Raw genomic sequence first — 15970 nt, 5'->3', positions numbered from 1 at the left:
TTAATCTACTGAACACAAAATATTAATCAAGATTTAGTCTTTTTTTTTTTTTTTTTCATGTCTTTTGTTGTTGGCTGCTCTGCTTGGCGTGCAGGGATCTTAGTTCCCCATCCAGAGGAGTGCTAACCACTGGTCCACCAGGGAATTCCCAAGATTTAGTCTTGATATGAGTTCAGCCTGATAAATACAGTTTATTTGAGGTATGAAAGATGTAGAGGCGATTGCAGAATAAAAGATCAAAACCTGTGATATAAAAGAATCACATGGTCACTGCCCCTGTATGCTTTGAGTGAAATATTAAGGACAATGGCATGATGTCAGCCATCTTCAGCTCCTAAAAATGTTTTCCCCTACGCAGGCCAGAGACAGGCCTTCTCTCAGGTCTCTTCTCCCAGAGCCCCCGTGAGGAGAGTGGCTTAAGGGCCCTTGTTTAAGCTCTTTTTTCCCCTGTGCTTGCTCCCTTCAAACCCCATACTAACATTTCTTTTATCTTTTAATGTTTGTATGTTTTTGTTTGTTTAACATTTCTGCTCTTTACATATCCTAGGCTCTGGGGTTTTTTGTTTCGTTTTTCCTTTTTGCCGTGTTTAATTGAGTGTGAACTGCCGTGTCTGATATAGCGTACCTATCACTGTGACTCTTCCAGAAGCCAGTAAAAGCACTTCCTGTAAGTGGACTGTATTGGTTGGTTGTTTTCATGTGACGCAGGACTTTTAATAAGGTTTTACCCATTTCACTCCTGCTTCCTGATATTTGCTTGTTCCTGGGTATTACTTACTCTGCTTTCCTCTTCTGTCCTTTCTTTTCTCTGTGTCACTTGTTACTTCTTTCTCATTCTGGCTTTTATGTGAAAAGGCTCACCTTTTCTGAACATTATTATTTAGTCCTTTTCTGTGTGGAGATCTGGTCACCGTAACGAATTTGAGTCTTTCAGCACAAATAACCTTCAAGTCTTTGAGCAGTTCTTACAATGTCACTCCCCAAAAAAAGGATTAAATGAATCTTCCTTCTTCCCCCCACTGTATTCCTCTTATGCTTTCGGATCCAAGGTTATTTATACATGTGGTATCCAGAAAGTCATGGTTTTGTTACGTTCATCCCAACCTATAGAGATCAGTGTCTGTGCTTTGGAGAAAAGTTGATTCTGAATGGGTCTTAGAGAAATAAGAATTTGTTAATTATGTAAATATAATGTCTTAAAGATCCACTTAAAATTTTTTATATAATTATATAAACCTTAAATAAAGAAATCAAATAAAAGATTCCACTTCTTAGGAGGACTATCTGTATATAAAGTATTAAAATTAGACTTTCCAAACATTTTGTTATTTTATGGAACCATAATTCTCTAGAACAAAAATATTTGGAGGAGTGGGACTTTGATTATCAAAGTCAAAGCAACATTTCTTTTTGCTATTTCATAAAGGTTGCTGTTAAAGAAATCTGGCTGTAGAACACCACGGATTGAATTGGAAGAGATGGGACCCTCGTTGGATTTGGTTCTGAGGCGGACACACCTGGCATCAGATGACCTTTATAAATTATCTATGAAAATGCCCAAAGCCCTGAAGGTACATGACTTGCAGATTGGTGCCATGTTTAATTGTATATTCCTCTCTTCTTTCCAAAAAGGGTTTGTAGCATATTATATTAAAGGACGTATATAAACAGATCAATATAATAGATAAAATTAGACTTTCAGAGCCAAAGAAAAGAAGGAAGAAGCAAATAAGCCAATCATAAAGGATAATAAAATTGTAGAAACCAAGCATCAAGTGTTGCCAAGCGCTTCCTGGTAGCCAAGACTGCCAGTTTTCAGCAAAAATAGGTCTCATTTTGGGCATTGTGAAAATGTAATTTCAAGCATAGATGTATAACCCATACTTACATAAAATGTGTTTTGACTTTTGAATGGTTTTAAAAAGCAAGTAGAAATGGCATCTCTGGAATTCCAGTAAAGATTTGAAATGATAGTCACAATCCTTAAGCTAAACGAAACAACTTCTCTCTGTGCATGACAATGATTATTAGAATAGTCTCTTAGGTTGCTTCTCAGTGTGACCTGATAATTTACGGGGGAATTGTAGAAATGCAGAATCTCAGATTCTACCCTAGTCCTACTGAATTATAATTTGCATTTTTAACAAGATCTCCAAGTGATCTGCATATACCTAAGTTTGAGAAGAAAGGACCTATAGGACTATAGATTCCATATCATTGAAAGGTGCTCACTAATGGAAGTTGTTAAATGATAGTTGTTATACACTAGATTTTTATCAGTTCATAATAGTAGACTCAATTGTTTTTTCATATATTACTGTTTCTTAGCCAAAGAAGAAGAAAAATATCTCTCATGATACTTTTGGTACAACTTATGGAAGAATTCATATGCAAAAGCAAGACCTAAGCAAACTGCAAACCAGGAAAATGAAGGGGCTGAAGAAGCGACCTGCAGAAAGGAAAGCAGAAGATGAGGAGAACAAATCAAAGAGAATTAAAAAGAATTGATGGAATTTAGCCAATAACTGCATTTTTATTGTAGTCTTAAGAGAATTATGAAGCATCCATTGTTTCAGAGTTTCTTATAAGATTTTATTGTATATTTTTATAACTTGATAATTTACCTAAACTATATATATTATATACATTATGAACAGTAACATACTAGTATTAGGTTGAAAGTTACAATCTTACTGTAGATATTATACCCAGGTATGCCTTTTTCTTTCTATGATGTGACATTACCCTCTGCCCACCCCCTACAATGTCCCATGTCTCATTGGGTAGATAAGTGAGGAAGGATCTCTAGAACAACCAGTGGTATTTTAGAGAATTTTGAGTTAAGCCCTAGATAAAGGGAGGAAGTCATGGAAAGTATAAATGTTCCAAAGTAACTGTATACATGCTCAGTGTGAGCTGCCTGGAAACTTTGACCCCATCTCCCAGCATATACCTACAACCTGACTTTCCTGTTCTGCCTCAAATTCTACCAGAGATTCATTTTGAGATTTTAAGTTTTATGTCTTAGAACATAAATCTCTGAGATGTCCACTACCTGACATATTACCTTATTTTGATTAATTTCAAGAGATTCTGCTACTAAATGGAGCCTTATCCATCTTCTCAGAGAGAAAAGAAGTTTTGCTAAGGGTAGAAGTGAGAAAAGAGGGAATGGTAAGTTAAGGCACAGGACATTTGAGGGTACCAGGTAGCCCTAGGTAAAGGGCACACGGAGGCCCTGGGTGTTTACATACTGAGTAGGAATAAGTCAAAGCCAAACAGCTTGTTTTGAAATTTTCTTGAAGACTGGCCCTGTGCCTAGAAAAATGGCAAAAGGCTTTCTACTTCCTATTCTTAGTATTGCAAACTTGTTTTCCCTAAATGTAAATTTTAGTTTCCTTGATTGAGTCCCTGGCAAAGAGGCTCCTTTACACAACCCAATTATGCTGTACAAGAAGAAACGTACATAAACCATGGTGTGTTATATGAAGTGGAAATGCTTTTGTTTTCAATTCCATGTCAAGGAGCTCCTCCATGTCTTTATGTGTGCATGCATTTATGTGAGTTTGCTGACACTAAGCAAAAGCTGGAATCTCAATTTTACTTTCTTTATCCTTTCTCTTTTGTAAACCCATTCCTTAGCCTTCTCTCTCCCCATCGCTTTCCAGATGGCTGATACTCTCCTCTTAAAAAGGAGGGCGTTAGTATCACTTAGGTGCACTTGTTGCTTGATTATACATTGTTTTTCTTTTTTTTTGGCTTCTCGTTGCAGAACACAGGTTCTAGGCACACAGGCTTCAGTAGTTGCAGCACTCAGGCTTAATAGTTGTGGCACATGAGCTTGGTTGCTCCAAAGCACGTGGAATCTTCCCAGACCAGGGATCAAACCTGTGTCCCCTACATTGGCAGGTGGATTCTTAGCCACTGCGCCATCAGGGAAGTCCTTGATTATAAATTTAACCAAGACTACATAATTTTAGACCTGAAAAAAGAAAAGTGAAAGTGAAAGTCACTCAGTTGTGTCCGACTTTGCGACCCCATGGACTGTACAGTCCATGGAATTCTCCAGGTCAGAATACTGGAGTGAGTAGCCTTTCCCTTCTCCAGGAGATCTAGACCTGAGGTAGGCAGATTATGTCTAAATGGAGAGAGAGGGTTAAATTAAAACGATTCATGTCCTGCCATCTGCAGGTAGATGGACAATAGTTGGGGAGAAAGGGAGTCATGAAAGGAGCATCAGTAATGATAGGCATATAGTCCTTGCCCAGCGCTTGACCCTGCCTGACAGGTCCAACTAACACTGATGAAGATAGTGATTCAGGAGGCAAAGCAATGGGCCCTTTACACCTGTCACTTACAAGAAGGACCCTCTGCCATATTGAATGGCTGTTAGTATAACTGATGCCATCAGCGCCTCCTGTCCTTCAACTGACCCTACCTAGGGCTGTACTGTGTAGTAAATCTCTGTTGTCAAGGGCTTTGTAGTGAATAGATACTGTTTAGTGATCATTAGGTCCAGGTGGCCTCTGCACTCTTTATTATTGTTAGGCTCCAAACAATAATGAAGACCTTGGCTGACGTATTCCCAGTACCCAAGAGACTAGTTACCCGTTCATAAATCTTGACTTTGGAACGCACTTCCTGTTTTCCAAGCACATACCCTCGTACCCTAGGTTAACTATAAAAATCTCCAGTGGCAGCTGCAAATGTTTCCGGATGTCATCCATCCCATCCTACCCTCTAAGTAAACTACCCTATAATCTGATCGCTTGGTTGTATGAAGTGTCCTGCCTCATTTTTTGGTCTCAAGATATTTTCTCAGTTTGGTGGGCATGTTTTGTTCCTTCTGTCCAATAACACCTTGACCCCTCTCCATCAGGAAGACCTACCTCAGCATTTCAACCAATCAGTGTAAAGATCACCACATTTTCTGCAGATGTGACGTCTTTAAGTGTTTTGTTGTTTTAATCAGTAACCTTCAGAGGTAGTGAAGGACAGGGAAGCCTGTCATGCTGCAGTCCATGGGGTTGTAAAGAGTTGGATACAATTTAGCTACTGAACAGCAACAAACTACAAGCTTTTGTTTCCTGTGCAGTTTTTTAGTCTTTGAATCTTCTTCATAAGAGAATATTACGTAGTATTACTGAAATCTAACTCAAAGACTTTTTGTTGTAGTTGTCAACTATCTGAAACTCTTGATTCACCATTTATATGGTTTTTGTGGGAAGTGCATTTTAATTTCCATTTGTCCTTGAACTTTAGAACACAATATACACTAATTGGAGAAAATGTATCCATTTCAGTAAAGGTGGTAAGTTGCCTGTCCTAAGTTTTACTTAAATTTGGTTTTTGATAGATGAGGAAAGCAGAATATTATTATTTTTTTAATACAAAACTTGTATATTTTCTAGGATATTAATACCAAGGTATATACAATTTCATGAAGTTTGATTCCTTTTTATAACTTAAATGCTATTTATTTTCTTGGTATTGAACATGATCCAAAGTAGAGGTGTTATTACCCAAATCAATAAAGGAAGCAGGTGGAGGCTAACTTAGCCCAAGTCAGTTTTCAGTTATCTAGCTTCTTCTGATCTCTTCTTCCTTTCATTTATATTTTTACCCATTTCTCCTCTCCCCCACCCAAAGGTGAGGCCAGGAAAGGATTCACAAAAGTTTTAAAACGGAAGAAGTTAAAATCACAAACCACTGCTAAATTTGACCAAGAAGAGAAGGTTTGTTTTTTAATGAAATTTCAATATCAGTACTTTGTCCATTATGAAATTAAGAGCCTACAAAAATACACAATATTTATTATTATCCTAATGAACTTTTAATGGATCATAGAAATCATCAAAACATCTCATAACTGCATGAAAGGCAGATATATTCTAGTGTATATATATATATATATATTCTAGTGTGTGTGTGTGTATATATATATATATATATATACTAGAAATTATGAAATTGTATAGAATACACAATTTCATTATGAAATTACACATTACATTCATTACACATTATGAAATTGTGTAGAATATTATTCACATCCATTTAAATATGCTTCTGTTGGGTCTTCCTTGGTAATCCAGAGGCTGAGACTCTGCGTTCCCAGTGCAGGGGACCTGTCTTTGATCCCTGGTTGGGGAACTGGTTCCCACATGCTGCAACAAAGATCTGGCACAGCCAAATTTTACAAAAATACATAACCTACTAAAAAAAAAGAAGCTTTGAACAAAAAGTTAAATTGGATTTGTTGGCTCAAGGTTTATGCCAGCTGTGAGAAGAAAGTCAACTTGCTTTTATATGTATATTGTTTTCCTCTCATACCAACAACTTGAATGGTTCAAGTTTAATAACAGCAAAGATAACACTTTTTTCTATACCACCCAGAGTGGACCATATTATGCCATGTTTGAAAATTTTGACTACCTTTCTTGAAGTCATTTTGCATCTTTTCCAGTTCAAAATTCTTAGGGAAAAAGTTTTAGAATAAGGCATAAACATAAGGTAAGCCTTTCAGCATATTTAATTTTCTTGATTTGGTGCTTCCTTGAAACAACTTCTGTTCCTCCCCCAATCCATTCTCACCTCCCAACCTGACTTGTCACACTCTGAGCACCAGAAAGTAGGTTCTAAACACAGGAAGAAAGGTCTGAGACCACAGGCCCCTGCTGGTTAGTGGGGCTGGAGTCTGTATTAAAGAAGATTAAAACAAAAAAGGGGTGGTGGTGATGGGAAAGCTTCTAGAACTCAACAGTTAAGGCTTTTGCCAAGCAAGGAGCAAGGCCCCTGAGCTTTAAGTCTTTTACTGGATTGGAATTGATTCCTCAAGCTCAGACAGGCTCACAGAAGCAGAGTGGCAAGTGTTGGCTCTATGAGGCATGCCTTCCCATTAAGCTGGAACCCAGGGCTGCAGAGGCCCTGTCTCTGGATGCCAGATCAGGGGAAAGGACCTGCAACCAGAGCCAGAGTTGAGCTTAAGCAGAGGCTATGTTCAGGGATCCCCTCTGTCCCTCTGAAACACTGCAGGCAAGCTCAGAAAGAGGTTTCTGGAGGGCAAAGCACTACCTGTTTAGTGTTAGCAGGTGCATTTAAAATGGACTTGGAAGATTCACATACATCAACTTGAGAAATTTATTTTCCCAACCCCTTAGCTAGAAGCTAGTTCCTCAGAGTCAGCTGACAAAGCAGGTGGCAAAGAGACCTGAATTGAGACATCACTTTAGAAAACAATCTGATTGACTCTGGCTCGGAGCTAAGAGGCAATCCTAGGGTTTATGGCACTGGAGAAAAGAGCATGAGAATCCATTGCTGTCCTCTTAGGCCTCTTTCCATCCATTTGACTCATAGTCTAGTCACAAGTTTGAGTTTTATGCCCAGCACCTTCCTCTGCATGGGGAGACCTTGGGGAAAGATTAAGCTGAATTTTGAAAAATCAGTCATGGACTTCCCTGGTGGTACAGGGGGTAAGAACTGCCTGCTAAGGTGGGGGACCTGAATCCAATCGCTGGTCCGGGAAGATCCCACATACTGCAGAGCAATTAAGCCCATGCACCACGGCTTCTGAGCCTGCTTTCTAGAGCCTACAAGCCACAACTACTGAATCCACGTGCCTAGAGCCCCTGCTCCGCAACAGAGAAGCCAACGAAATGAGAAGCCTGAGCACCCTGACGAAGAGTAGCTGCTACTCTGCAACTAGAGAAAGCGTGTGTGCACCAGTGAAGACCCAATGCAACCAAAAATTAAATAAGTAAAAGATGAAAAAATCAATAAAAAGAATGCTAACATGGCAAGGAGCTCCTCAAGAGTGGAATATGTGGGAGGCAGTGCCTAACACTGCAGGCAGAGCAGTGTTAGGGACAAGAGTTGTGACCTTAAAAGAAAGTGACATCATCTCCTGATGCTCTCTGAGCCCTCAGCTAAGATTTAAAAAGACAAGGACCCAATTAAAGACAGTCAAAACCGTTGGCAATACCAATTATTGGTATGGTTCCCTAAGTAATGTTAGAAGTGTTAGTTTTTCAAGAAATGCAAATAAAATAAATGAGGCTTTGTTTTGTGCTCATAGCAGTAGAAAGACAAGTAATATTTTTAAAGAAGCCCCCATAAGGCAAGTGGTACAGTACTAGCTGGCAGAATTCTTAAGTGATTTCCATGCTTAGGAAGTGAGAGGAACAGAGCCATCATGGTTGCAAAGTGGGGTTCCATAGTCCTCACCTCAAGGTAGATGAGATGTAATATGGAAAGCACCAGGCTGATCGAAAGAACCTGGAGTCTTGATCCCAGAAAAGGACCATTAGCTAATGTTGAAGGAATTATGAGGAAGCAGAGTGAGGCAGATTTGGTCCTGGCAACATTTTGGGAAGAATTATTACACAGGTGGCTTGTGAGCTCTTACTCAGACAAGAAGGTAGTCATTGCTAGAAGCCAGCATGAATTCCCTGGGAGCTGAGAGTGTTAACTGATCACATTGCTTTTTTGAAAAGAGTCCTTGCCTGGTAGATAGAGAAGTGGTCATTCACTCATTTATCAAGCATTATTATGTTGCAGGGGCTTCTCTGGTGGCTCAGTGGTAAAGAACTCGCCTGCCAATACAGGAGACAAGGGGTTGATCCCTGGGTCCAAAAGATTCCCTGGAGAAGGAAATGGCAGCCCATTCTAGTATTCTTGTCTGGGAAATGCCATGGACAGAGGAACCTGGCAGGCTGCAGTCCGTGGGGTAGCAAAAGAGTTGAACATACTAAACAGCAACTTTATGTTTCAGGCATCATGCTAGAACAATACCTTACACTGTATATGTTTTCAATTTAGAAAGCTTTTTCTTTAAAATACAATTTTGGGAATTCCCTGGTGGTCCAGTGGTTAGGATTCTAAGTTTCCACTGCGGGGGTCTGGGTTTGATCCTTGGTTGAAGAACTAGGCTCCCACAAGCCCAGAAATCAATCAATAATAATAAAATAAAACTTTTTTTTCTTGATTATAAGAAACATCATTTTTCTGATTATTGAAGAGAAACTTGCAGAGAAGAAAAGAAAAGTCATGTAATCTCACCACCCAGAATACTATTAACATTTTGCTGCATCTTATCACTTTTAAAATGTAGATTCTTAAAATAAGAACATGATCTTCTATATTATTTGGAGTTCTGCTTTTAAAAAAAAACAAACTTTTTAAAGTTAAAAATTTTAAATTAATACCACATTAATTTCCCATTGATACCACAAATGGAAATGGGGCATTATTCAGATAAGTAAATGCAATGAATTTTTACAAAATGAATGTACTGTTATAACCATTATCCAGATCAAGAAATAGAAATATTGTCAAGCCCTTTAGAAGCCCTTTATAGCCACTTCAGTCATGAGCCAGTAGTAGTAAGGTTAACTACTGGTACCTTGCTCTTAAAATCAGTATCAGTGCTCGCTTCGGCAGCACATATACTAAAATTGGAACGATACAGAGAAGATTAGCATGGCCCCTGCACAAGAATGACACGCAAATTCGTGAAGCGTTCCATATTTTTAAAAAGAAAAATCAGTATCAAATTGTGTTTTCCTGTCATTAATTTTTTTTGAAATGTGATATAACTGAAAAAGCATTTAGGCTGATTCAAAGCAATTTGAAGGACTAGTACCCAAAGACTATTGATGAATGATGAATAATCTGTGATATCTACAAAGGAAATCTTTGTCGGCAAGTCTCGGGGCTCTGTTGTTGACTTTTGCTCCTTAAACAAGTTTATCTTCCACTTGAATGAAGATAGGGCACATTTGTGGATGACAAAGCAGTGAGACTATTAGAAGACATAAATGTAAAATATCTTGGCAGGCTTGGAATATGGCCTGAAGCCAAAAAGACAAATTTAGTTTGATAAATGAAAAGTTCAGTACCCAGAGGGGAAATATATATGAACATTTTTAGGATAAGAGAGATGTGGTTCGACAGTTGGGAAATGACCCAGGGGACAAATCCTATGTCAGTCATCAGTGTGAGCAGACTTCCAGAAAGATCCACAGAAATTTAAGCTGCACTGACAGAAGTACAACATTCAGGTTGACTGAAATAGAATACCTGAAATAGACAAGAAAGTCTGAAAACAGCAAAGCCTGATATGAGTATACAGTAATAAAAAGTGGAAGAACAGAGACCCATTGTACTCTAATCTGCTCAAACACATTTGCAGCATTGGTTCCAATTCTGGGCACACCCTTGGAGGAACTTGAGCTACCTGGACTGTGTTCAGAAGATGGTGACAAGAGCAATGAAAAATCTCCAAACCTTGCCAGATCAGGTGGAGATTTGCCAGGGAGAAAAAAAGGTAGTCACTAAACAAATTTTTTCTTATCAACTTAATTGGAATATAATTTTTGTACAATAAAGTATATCCCTTTAAAGTGTATGATTTGGTGAGTTTTGGTATTTGTATAAACCCATGAAAACACTAGCACAATAAAGATGGGAACATTTTCATTACTCCAAAAAATTCCTTATGCTTCTCTGCAGTCCATTCTCCTTCTACCTTAAGCCCAGGCAACCATTGATCTGCTTTCTGTCAGTCCACTTCAGTCGCTCAGTTGTGTCCTACTCTGCGACCCCAGAGACTGCAGTACACCAGGCTTCCTTGTCCATCCCCAGCTCCTGAAGCTTGCTTGAACTCATGTCCATCGATGTCCAACTCAGTGATGCCATCCAACCATTTCATCGTCTGTCATCCCTTTCTCCTGCCTTCAATCTTTCCAAGTATCAGGGTCTTTTCAAATTAGTCAGTTCTTCACTTCGGGTTTCCCTGGTGGCTCAGACGGTAAAGTGTCTGTCTGCAATGCAGGAGACCGGGTTCGATCCCTGGGTTGGGAAAATCCACTGGAGAAGGAAATGGCAGCCCACTGTAGTATTCTTGCCTGGAAAATCCCACGGATGTAGGAGCCTGGTAGGCTGCAGTCCATGGGGTCACTAAGAGTCGGATACGACTGAGCAACTTCACTTTCACTTTCATGCATTGGAGAAGGAAATGGCAACCCACTCCAGTGTTCTTGCCTGGAGAATCCCAGGGACGGGGGAGCCTGGTGAGCTGCCGTCTGTGGGGTCGCACAGAGTCAGACATGACTGAAGTGACTTAGCAGTAGCAGCAGCAGTGCTAACTTAAGAACAATAAAGGAACAGGAAAAACGAGGAGAAAGAAGGGAAAGAAAGAAGAGGAAGACAGGGAGGAAGAGAAAACCATCTCACCATAAGAAACTTGCTGCTTCCGTCCTTCCACCACATCCTGAGTCCTTGTCTAGATGTTTCTATAATAATCAGGTAAGAGTGAGGCACGTTTTTAGTGCTATATGGCTTTGTGTCATATTAATTCAATAAAGCATACCATCAATTATCAATTCCTTATTGAATGAGCAGTATATTTAGGGTCATCAGCAGAATTCCTTGGCAGTTTCTTTGCTGTGGGAAGAGTGCATAAAGAATAGAAGTAAGATAAAATTCTCCAAGCAGGCTCCTCAAGCTGTGGTCCTATCACTTTTAGGGAATGTGGTATAGCCTACTTTTCCAACCCTGGTCATCCTCAGGGTCCTCAATTTGTGCAAGAAGGCAACTCATTTACCAGTAGCAGAGGACAGTTGTTCTCCAAGAACTTGCCAGAGAGTATAATCTTTTGGGGGATATATTCATGTATTGAATGGAGAAAGAAATGGCCACGCACTCCAGTACTCTAGCCTGGAAAATCTCATGGACAGAGGAGCCTGGTAGGCTACAGCCCATGGGGTTGTGAAGAGTCAGACACAACTGAGTGACTTCACTTTCGTTTTTCACTCTCATGCGTTGGAGAAGGAAATGGTAACCTACTCCAGGATTCTTGCCTGGAGAATCCCAGGGACAGAGGATCCTGATGGACTGCTGTCTATGGGGTCGCACAGGGTCGAACACGACTGAAGCGACTTAGCAGCAGCAGCAGCATGTATTATAAGATTAGCCCTTTTAAAATGTACACATCAGTAGTTTTAGGATATTCACAGAGTTGTACAACAATCACTACTACCTTCAGAACATTTTTATCACCTCAAGAAGTCCCGTATCCATTAGCAGTCACTCTTCATTCTTCCCTCCTCTGAGTAATCCACTTTCTATCTCCACGGATTTGCCTATTCTGGACATTTCATGTAAATGGAATGGTACAATATGTGTTTTTTTGTGATTAACTTTCACTTAGCATAATGTTTTCAAAGTTCACCCGTGTTGTAGCATGTATAAATACTCCAGTCCATTTGTGACTGAATAGGGTTCCACTGCATGATATACTAGCTTGAACTCACTGTCACTCAGTATTCAACAGTTAGGCTGTTGGAAAAATGAGTAAAGTCCTCAAATATATATATGAACAGCAATGCTCTGTATGGAATTGTGCTGTAAATGTCAAATGATGAAATGAAGATTGTCTAATCAAGTTACTAAACAAATATGTTCATAAAATTACACATCTCCAAAATGGAAATTTGATTCACTCATACTTGCAGAAGCAATATAAATTGCATAAATCTTTATCAGCTTTTGGGTTTTTTTTTAAGATAATATTCTTATCAGACCTTTTCTTCCCCATCCCACACACAATTTACTGTGAAATGTCTCTTGTTTTAAATGAATTTCTTTTAAACAACTATTTTCCAATATCGGTTATCTCCAACTTCAAAAGCTAACAGTGATCATTTCTAGGTGGTAAACTTATGGGTGATTTTTATTTTCTCTTTTCACTTGTCTCTAGTTTTCTCAGTGAGCATCATTATATTTGTAAATATTGATAATATGGGAAAGAAGGGGGAAAAAAGGCTGAAAAAAATAGTTATAGAAGTTCTCCTGAAAGATGCACAGGCTGTTTGTTTTTCCAGAGTATATCATTGGATTATTAAGCCCGAGAGCACTGAATTGCATTTTCTTTAGTGCCCTATCCTGTATTAAAGAGGATTCTAAGAACATCCTTATGTTGTTGCATTGAAAGATATCGCTGGGACTGTCATTTACCACATCTTGTAGGACATTCTCTGAACACCTGTCTTAGTCTCTTCAGTCTTAGTACTAGAAATAGTAATGCTTCTTCCAAGGAAGTAGTTTGCTTTTTCAAAAAAGTTCTTAGTGTTAATTTTTCAAATAGATACATGGAGATACAACTCATAGGCTGTACAATTCATCCATTTAAAATGTATGATTCAAATGTATGATTCAGTCATAAAATGTATGATTCAATGGCTTTTAAACTATTTGGAGAGTGGCATAACTATCATTACAGTTAATTTTATAACATTTTCATTATCCCAAAAGAAACCTTCTACTCCTTAGCCTACATTTCCTCTCTTCTTCCCCAGGCCAAGATAACTACTAATCTATTTGCTCTATGGATTTACCTAATTTGGACATTTCATTTAATTGGAACCATATGAAATGGGATCCTTTGTGACTGCCTTTTTCCCTGAGCATGATGTTTTCAAGGCTCGTCCATTTTGTACATTGTATCAGTACTTCATCGATTTTTTATTGTCAAGTAGTATTTCACTGTATGGATGTGCCCCTTTCTATTTATTCATTCTTCTGTTGATGGCCATTTGGATCATTTTCACCATTTAGCTATTGTAAACAATGCTGCTGTGAATGTTTGTGTACATGTATTTGCATGAATACCTGTTTTTAATTCTCTTAGATATATTACTAGGGATGATATAAGTGAATTATGTGTTAATCCTATGTTCTAATTTCTCCACATTCTTACCAAAACTTGTAGTTTTTGTTTTTCTAATGGACACTAAATGTTGTCTCATTTAGTCTTTTGCATTTCTGATTTTTCCGTGCTATTTAATTTATTTAATTTGTCCACAAAAGGAGATACTTCTTTGCCAGTAAATAACAGGTTACCATAAGCTGTTTTCAGACAGTTACTTTGCATTGTGGTTTTGATTTGCATTACCCTGATGACCAGTGATGTTAAATATCTTTTTATGTACTTATTGGCTGTTGGTAAATCTTCCTTGGAGAAATGTCTGTTAGATCCTTTCCTCATATAACAATAGGGTTATTTGTCTTTGGGGGCTTCCCTGGTGGCTCAGATGGTAAGGAATCTGCTTGTAATGTGGGAGATCTGGGTTGGATCCCTGGGTCGGGAAGATCCCCTGGAGAAGGGACTGGCTACCCACTCCAGTATTCTTGCCTGGAGAACTCCATGAACAGAGGGGCCTGGCAGGCTACAGTCCATGGGGTCACACAGAGTCAGATGCAACTAAGAGCGACTAACGCTTCCGCTTTCTGTTTGTCTTTTAATTACTAAGTTGTATGGGCTCTTTGTCATCGTTTTCCTGCCAAGAAGCAATCCTCATTTGATTTCATGGCTGCAGTCACTGTCCACAGTGATTCCGGAGCCTAAGAAAAGGAAATCTGTCCTTACTTCCACCTTTTCTCCTTCTATTTGCCCTGCAGTAATGGGGCCAGATGCCATGATCTTAGTTGTTTTTTTCAATATTTAGTCTTAAGCCGGCTCTTTCACTCTCCTCCTTCACCCCATCAAGAGGCTCTTTAGTTCCTCTTCGCTTTCTGCCATTAGAGTGGCATCATCCAGGTATCTGAGGTTGTTGATGTTTCTCCCGTGTATCTTGATTCCAGCTTGTAACTCATCCAGCTCAGCATTTCTCATGAGGTGCTCAGAATATAGTTTAAACAGCAGGGTGACAGCAGACAGCCCTGTCCTACTCCTTTCTTCATCTTGAACCAGTCAGTTATTCCATACAGGGTTCTAACTGTTGCTTCTTAGCCCACAGACATTAAAATGATGACAAAACCGGACAGTGTGTTGAAAGCAGAGATATGAACTCTGCCGACAAAGGTCTGTATAATCAAGGCTATAGTCTTCTCAGTGGTTACTTACGGTTGTGAGAGCTGGACCATAAAGAAAGCAGAATGCCAAAGAATTGATGCCTTCGAACTGTGGTGCTAGAGAAGACTCCTGAAAGTCCCTTGGACTGCAAGATCAAACCAGTCAATCTTAAGGGAGATGAACCCTGAATATTCACTGGGAAGACTGATACTGAAGCTGAAGTTTCAGTATTTTGGTCATCTGATGTGAGCAGACAACTCATTGGAAAAGTCTGCTGCTGGGAAAGATTGAGGGCAGAAGGAGAAGTGGGCGTCAGAGGATGAGATGGCTGGACAGCATCACCGATGCAATGAGCATGAACTTGGGTAAACTCCAGGAGATGGTGAGGGACAAGGAGGTCTTGTGTGTTGCAGTTTGTGGGGCTGCAAAGAGTGGGACATGACTGGGTGACTGAACAACAACAGCAGTGAGCTCTTTATGGGCTTCCCCAGTGGCTCAGCAGTAAAGAATCTGCCTGCAATGCAGGAGCTGCAGGGGCTGTGGGTTTAATCACTGGGTCGGGAAGATCCCCTGGAGGAGGGCATGGCAACCCACTCCAATATTCTTTCCTGGAGAATTGCATGGACAGAGGAGCCTGGCAGGCTACAGTCCATAGGGTCACAAAGAGAGATGACTGAAGCAACTTAGCATGCATACATGCATGGGCTCTTCATACATTCTAGAATCAAGTCCCCTGTTAGATACATGACTTATAAATATTTTCTCCTATCTTGTGAGTTTTCTTTTTGTTTTCTTGATGATGTCCTTTGAAGCATGAAAATTTTGAATTTTGATTAAGTCCCATTTATTAATTTTTTCTTTTGTTGATTGTGTTTTGGTGTCATATCTGAGAAACCATTGCCTATTCCAATGTCACAAAGATTCCTATGTTTTCTCTGAAGGGTTTTAGAGTTTTGGCTCTTACATTTAGGTCTTTGATTTTGAGTTAATTTTTGTATTGTGTGAGATGGGGAACTCAAATTCATTCTTTGACATATGGATATCCGGCGGCCTTGCACCATTTGTTGAAAAGACTGTTCTTTCCCAACTGAATAGTTCTGCATCCTAGTCAAAGATCAG

General features: G+C 39.3%; 1 protein-coding gene and 1 non-coding gene across 3 annotated transcripts in view; both read left to right on the top strand.

Moving 5' to 3' along the window:
• Positions 1–4765, top strand: part of RPF2 (ribosome production factor 2 homolog) — a 38805-nt gene extending 34040 nt beyond the window's left edge. Inside the window, exons 7-8 of one of the 2 annotated variants that reach the window (XM_010808429.4) lie at positions 1427–1571; positions 2329–4765. In XM_010808429.4, coding sequence (XP_010806731.1) covers positions 1427–1571; positions 2329–2508 — 325 coding nt within the window. In that variant the 3' untranslated portion in view covers positions 2509–4765. 2 annotated transcript variants of the gene reach the window in all.
• A 4657-nt stretch (positions 4766–9422) lies between these two features.
• On the top strand, positions 9423–9529 carry LOC112448182 (U6 spliceosomal RNA). The gene has a single exon (XR_003036570.1). It is a non-coding gene; the product is annotated as a U6 spliceosomal RNA (small nuclear RNA).
• The last annotated feature ends 6441 nt before the right edge of the window (positions 9530–15970 follow it).

The sequence above is a fragment of the Bos taurus genome, chromosome 9 (assembly GCF_002263795.3).
Source record: "Bos taurus isolate L1 Dominette 01449 registration number 42190680 breed Hereford chromosome 9, ARS-UCD2.0, whole genome shotgun sequence".
Taxonomy (NCBI): Eukaryota; Metazoa; Chordata; class Mammalia; order Artiodactyla; family Bovidae; genus Bos; species Bos taurus.
This window is presented reverse-complemented; position numbering and strand designations above follow the sequence as displayed.